Raw genomic sequence first — 6,414 nt, forward strand, 5'->3', positions numbered from 1 at the left:
CTAGAGGGCTAGGCTAGCTGCTGCTGCTGCTGCAGCTGCTGCTGCTGCAGCAGCAGCTGCTGCTGCTGCAGCAGCTGCTGCTGCTGCAGCAGCAGTTGCTGCTGAGTGGCACCAGCGACAGTTTGCCCCTGCCTACTGACTGCAAACCCTAAACCCTAAACCCTAAACCCTAAACCCCTCAACTAAACCCTAAACTCCAAACCCCTCAACTAATGCGCTAAACTTCCGCCATTTGTTTGGCAGCAAATGCTGCTGTTTCAGATTTAAAAAAGCCAAAAGAGGCAACACCAAAGTTCGGTGCTGCTGCTGCAGCATTTGCTGCTGTTGCAGCATTTGCTGCTGCTGCTGCTGCTGCTGCTGCTGCTTCGGTTAGTGGTTGGGTTTTGGATTTGCGCTGCGCTGCCGTTTAAACAGGTCACACGGCAGCCGCAACACGAAACCCTAAACCCTAAACCCTAAACCCTCGACTGCAACCGCGGCTGCTGCTGCTGCTGCTGCTGCTGCTGCTGCTGCTGTCGCTGCTTAAAGACACGCGAGACATATTGCAGGCCCGCGCAGCAGCAGCAAACTAAATAAATAAATAATTGACTAATTAATTAAATAAAAGATGCGAAAAGAAGAAAAGACAAGAGAGACATTTAATCATAAAAAAGGAGAAGACCAGCAGCAAGTGCCAGACCCCACGACCAGCCTGCTGCTGCTGCTGCTGCTTCTGCTGCTGCTGCTGCTGCTGGCACTCCTGCTGCTGCTGGTACTGCTGCTGCAGCTGCCCGCTGCAGCTGCCACTTCTGCAGCTGCCGCCGCTGCGGCTTGCGCGGGGAGCGCCGCTGCTGCCATCCTGCTGCTGCAGCCGCCGCCCCTGCTGCTGCTGCTGCTGCTGCTGCTGCTGCTGCTGCTGCAGCTTAGCTGTCGCGCTGGGAAAAGGCGAGATAGACTTCCTTCGCGCCGCGCATTCTGTATCTGTCTACGATGTAGCCAGCAGCAGCAAAGGACAGCAAGAAGCCGAGGCAGAAGAGAACAAACATTGCTGCTCCCCCCATCTTCAGCAGCAGCAGCTGCTGCAGCAGCAGCAGCAGCAGCAGCAGCAGCAGCAGCAGCGGCGGCAGCAGCAGGCTTCTGCGGCTCCTTCGGACCTCGCGGCTCGCAGCGGCAGCTTCTGCAGATTAGACGCTCCACTCACGACTGCTGCTGAGCGTAAGATCCTGAAGAGCAGCAGCAGCAACAGCAGCAGCAGCAGCAGCAGCAGCAGCAACAGCAGCAGCAGCAGCAGCAGCACAACAGTCACCGGTGTTGAGAAGGAGAAGCGCGGGAAGCCTCTACAGACATTTGCACAAGTTGTCTCACTAGCAGCCGGGAAACCAGACCTAAACCCCAAACCCTAAACCCTAAACCCTAAACCCTAGACAGCACCTGAGGCTGGAGGGCCTGGGGTTTGAGCTGGTACCCTAAACCCCAGTTGAGAAAGGGTCTACGGTCTCGGTGTAAGAGGGAATTCGACATACTTCGATTGAGGGTTTAGCAGTGAGAGGTTAGGGTTTAGGGTTTAGGGTCTAGGGTTTAGGGTTTAGGGTTTGGGTGGCTCACCAATGAGGTACAGCGAGACAAGCGAGCCGAAGAAGGTGAGAAAGAAGGTGCCCCAGTCAATCATGGTGTATTATAATTTGAAATATGTTTAATTTCGTGTTTAATTTCCCCTGAAATTCACTTTTAATCCAATTCTGTTGCTGCTGCTGCTGCTGCTGCTGCTGCTGCTGCTGCTGCTGCTGCTGCTGCTGCTGCTGCTGCTGCTGTGATTTGGCTGTCTGTACACCCGAGAGCAGCAAGCCTCGCGCCGCGCGACCACCCGGCCGGCCGCGGGGTGCAGATTTTCGCCATTTTTTGGTCTTTTTTGCCGCCTTTTTGAATTTATTTGAATTTATTTGAATTTAAAACTAAAAAAGGAGTTTTTTGAGTGCAAACAGCGGCGAAAAGGACAAAAATTGACCGCCGACTGGTGGGTGGGGGGCAGATCACCGCAAGCCCCCTGCTTGCAGAAACCCCCAACGAGCCAGCTAAACACACAATTAAATCAACAAATGATCAAATAATAAATAAATAAATAAATAATAAATAAATAAATAAATAAATAATAAATTAATTATTATAAATGACGAATTAATCGACAAGGAGAGAGCGAGTTCATCATTTGTCGCGCGCCGCCTCGCTAGCTCCGTAGGGTTTGGGGTTTGGCTATTTGCTGTTCTTTTGCTGCAGTTTCTTCAGCAGCAGCAGCAGCAGCAGCAGCAGCAGCAACTAAACAAAACTAAATAAATAAGCAGCAGCAGCAACTCCTGATGCCAGCAGCAAACCCCAAACTGTTTTAAATAAAATGCTGCAGCAGTTCACGGAAAGTGTCCAGAGGCGGCGAAGGCACAGCGGCACTCTCGCCAAACCCTAAACCCTAAACCCTAAACCCTAAATTGTGGACCCCAAGTTCCAAACCCCAAACCCTAAACCCTAAACCCTCAGCACCGAGCCTGTTTGTGCTCTGTCGGCTTCTGAACTGAGGTGTACGAGGGTTTGCGGCCACCAGCTCCGCTCTAGGGTTTAGGGTTTAGGGTTTAGAACCAGCAGCTAGGGTTTAGGGTTTAGGGGACGAAGGTGGCCAGCATCTGCACAGCGCAAACAGATAAACCCGAAACCCCACTCCTCATTTATCACTTTTGAAAATAAATAAATAAATAAATTAATTAATTAATTAATAAATTAATTAATTAAAAGTAAATAAATAAATAAATAAATAAATATGAAACAAACTCATAAAATAATGCAAATAAAATAATAATAGTAAAAGAATCCGCGGAGCAAACAAGGGTTTAGGTCCACCTCCTAGGGTTTAGAGTTTAGCGAAGTCTACAAGTAGACGAGGGTTTAGGCCCAGCCTCTAGGGTTTAGGGTTTAGTGCAGCGACTAATCAAGGAACCCTAGGGTTTAGGGTTTAGGGTTTGGGGGGCCAGCGAAGAGACGAGGGTTTAGGCGCTAGGGTTTAGGGTTTAGGGGAGGGGAAGAGGCGCGAGGGTTTCTGGAGCTCCTCGAGGGTTTAAGTCTAGGGTTTAGGGTTTAGGGTTTAGGGTTTGGAGGAGGGACCTGGCGGAGCTGCCGGAGTTTGTTTTTGTTTTTGAAGTTTTTTATTATTTCTTGTTCTCCAACTTCTCGAGGGTTTTCATTTTCAATTTCAATTTCTGCTGCTGCAGCAAGCCGCTGCAGCAGCGCCGTCGTGCGCTGCTGCTTCTCGCCCTGCAGCAAACACCCTAAACCCTAAACCCTAAACCCTAAACCCTAAACCCTAAACCCTGAACCCTAAACCCTAAACCCTGGAAGTAGTGGAAGAAACTGAAACGGCTGGCAGGCCGTGTTTGAGGGACACAGAAATAGAGGCACGAAACTGTACAGAATGCTCGCCTGCAAGGGTTTAGGGTTTAGGGTTTAGGGTTTAGGGTTTGGGGTTTAGAGTCTAAGGAGCTGAGTCAAAGCCAGGGTTTAGGGTTTTTCATCGAATATGGGGTTTGAGGAGCTGGCTCTGCTCCCCAATTCAGGGTTTAGCGGGGGTTTAGGGTTTAGGGTTTAGGGTTTAGGGTTTAGGGTTTGACCTGGTGCTGCTCCTGCTCCACGAGAGCGGCGAGTTTGAAAAGGGTTTTCATTTCTTCTTTTTTTTTAAATGAACAAAAGTCACTAAACCCTAATGGCCAGCAGCAAGAAGAGAAGTCCACTTCTGCTGCAGCAAAAAGGGTTTGCCACCGAAGGGCTTCCCAGCTGCCCACGAAGCAAACCGCCTCCCCTGCGCCGCACAAACCCTAAACCCTAAACCCTAAACCCCAAACCCTAAACCCTAAACCCTAAACCCTAAGCCCTGGGCGCGGGAGGGGCGCAGCGAAGTCGGCGAAAGCGGCGGCTTCCCAAGGGCGCGTTTGGGGCTGCTGCGCTGCGCACTCGCCGACGAGGGTTTAGGGTTTAGGGTTTAGGGTTTAGGGTTTAGGGTTTACCGTCTTGGCCTGCTCTCGCCGTTCTGCCGCATCTGTGAATTAGGGTTTCTGCATCTCGAGGGGTTTGGAAGTTTATAACTTTTTCAACTTTCTTGAAGTCCAAACCCCTAGCAGCAACGTCGCTGCTCACCAGCAGGCCGTAGTTGCTGCTGCTAAACCTGCAGCAGCAGCAGCAGCAGCAGCAGCAGCAGCAGCAGCAGCAGCAGCAACAGCGGTTGAAGCAGGGTGGGTGCAGGCGCGGGAGGTGCAGCAGAGGGTGTGTGGCTGCAGAGCAGAGCCGCACCCACAGCAGCAGCAGCAGCTGCTGCTGCTGCTGTTGCTGCGGCTGCTGCAGCAGCAGCTGCTGCTGCTGTTGCTGCGGCTGCTGCAGCAGCCGCAGCCGCAGCAGCTGCTGCAGCAGCAACTGCCGCTGTCCTCTAGCTTCAAGCAAACCGGGAAAAAAGTTGCAGCAGCAAACCAAGATAAGAACGAACAATAAACACGTGCAGCAAGAGCAGCAAATCCCAGACAGCAGCAGCAGCAACAGCAGCAACAGCAGCAGCAGCAGCAGCAGCAGCTCTTGCCTGTCTAGCCTTTTCAGCCTTTGCTTTTGCTGCAGATTCGAGTGGAGGCCCACAACAGCAATGTTCTGCTTGTGGCGCAGCTGCAGCTGCTCACTCAGCAGCAAGCTGCAGCAGCAGCAGCAGCAGCAGCAGCAGCAGCAGCAGCGGCAGCAGCAGCAGCAGCAGGTTTAAAAACAAGCTTCTGAGGTGCGCTGTGGCATCATTCAGCTACAGAACAGCAAGGGAGGGTTCGGGGCAAAGGCTGCAGACCACGATTTAGGGTTTAGGGTTTAGGGTTTAGGGTTTAGGGTTTACCCGAGCAGGGACTCGAGTCTGTAGACATAAGAAATTGTATTTACAAACAGCAAAACCCGCAGCTGCTGCTTCTGCTTCGCCTTCGAGTCGAAAGTGCGCAGCAAATAGGCAGCAAGATCCACCTCCTGCAGCAGCAGCAGCAGCAGCAGCAGCAGCAGCAGCAGCAGCAGCAGCAGAGATGACACAGCAAGCTTGCTGCTGTTGCTGGCATGGAGGGGGGCCGCTGATGCACCTAACGCTAACACCGCGAAATCCTGCTGCTGCTGCTGCTGCTGCTACTCCTGCTTTTGCTGGTGCTGCTGTTGCTGCTGTTGCTGCTGTTGCTGCTGCTGCTGCTGCTGCTGTTGCTGCTACTCCTGCTGCTGCTGCTGCTTACCATTTCACTTTCTGCGGTGCACTTCCAGACGCTGAGGCGGAGAGTGGGGGGCAGCTTGCTGCTGGGCTGCTGCAGCTGAGTCTCTTGAGAGTTTTGCTGCTGCTGCTGCTGCTGCTGCTGCTGCTGCTGCTGCCACACATGCTGCTGCTGTTCCTCATCAGTGATGCGCACTGCTACCAAATGCTTCGGCCGGATCCTTACGTGCTGCAGCAGCGTAGCAGCAGCAGCAGCACCTCCCTCTTCTTCCTTCCGCCCGCTGCTGCTGCTGCTGCTGCTGCTGCTGCTGCTGCTGCTGCTGAGCTGCAGCCCCTGCTGCTTCCGCTGCAGCGCAAGCACCAGTGTTGCGGACAGCACAAAAGTCTGCAGGTTTGCTGCTCTTCCGCGAAGCTGCTGCGGCGCGCCCTGCTGCTGCTGCTGCCTTTTCTTCTTCTTGCTGCTGCTGCTGCTGCTGCTGCTGCTGCTGCTGCTGCTGCTGCCTTTGGGCGGCGCTGCGTCTAGCTGCGCGTAGACCAGCTTCAGCAGCTCTTCTGTCTCCGTCGGCGGCAGCAGCTTTTGTCCCCTTTGCTGCTTCCTTTTCATTTTTTTCCTGCCCCGCTGCTGCTGCTGCTGCTGCTGCTGCTGCAGCAGCAGCCGGTCTGCTTCGTCTAGGACAAGGAACTGCAGCAGCGAGAAGTTTTGGGCGAAAGCGAGGCCCTCAGCAGCAACTCTGTCTCTTTTGCTTTGCTGCTGCAGCAGCTGCTGCAGCAGCTGCTGCTGCAGCTGCTGCTGCTGCTCCTCCGCTTCCTCCGCGCCCCGTGGGCCCCCGAGCGCAGCAGCAGCAGCAGCAGCAGCAGCGTCTGCTGCTGCTGGCTGCTGCTGCTGCAGCGCCAACAAACGCCCCGGAGTTGCCACCAGCAGCAAGGGTTTGCTGCTGCCCAAAACCCTCAGCTGCTTCTCAGGAGATAAACCCCCAACAACAGCAGCAGCACGAATGGGCGTGTACGCGCACAGCTGCTGCAGCACCTCCAGCACCTGCAGCAGCAGCAGCAGCAGCAGCAGCAGCAGCAGCAGCAGCAGCAGCAGCAGCGGCAGCAGCAGCAGCAGCAGGGGGGTGTGGAGTGGTAAACGCGTGCTAATTGGGGTGTCTGTACATGACGGCGTTGAAGCATTCAAGTGTACA

General features: G+C 54.0%; 1 protein-coding gene across 1 annotated transcript in view; it reads right to left on the reverse strand.

Annotated features, from left to right (window-relative positions):
• Positions 1-5,117: 5,117 nt before the first annotated feature.
• The window catches only part of ENH_00079800 (ATP-dependent RNA helicase, putative), a gene marked incomplete at both ends in the record, with an annotated part of 2,539 nt that continues 1,242 nt past the window's right edge, over positions 5,118-6,414 (reverse strand). Inside the window, one exon of the mRNA XM_013583238.1 lies at positions 5,118-6,266. Coding sequence (XP_013438692.1) covers positions 5,118-6,266 — 1,149 coding nt within the window. The remainder of the gene's footprint in view (positions 6,267-6,414) is intronic.

Source organism: Eimeria necatrix, genomic scaffold, assembly GCF_000499385.1.
Source record: "Eimeria necatrix Houghton genomic scaffold, Enh_scaff859, whole genome shotgun sequence".
In the NCBI taxonomy this organism is placed as follows: Eukaryota; Apicomplexa; class Conoidasida; order Eucoccidiorida; family Eimeriidae; genus Eimeria; species Eimeria necatrix.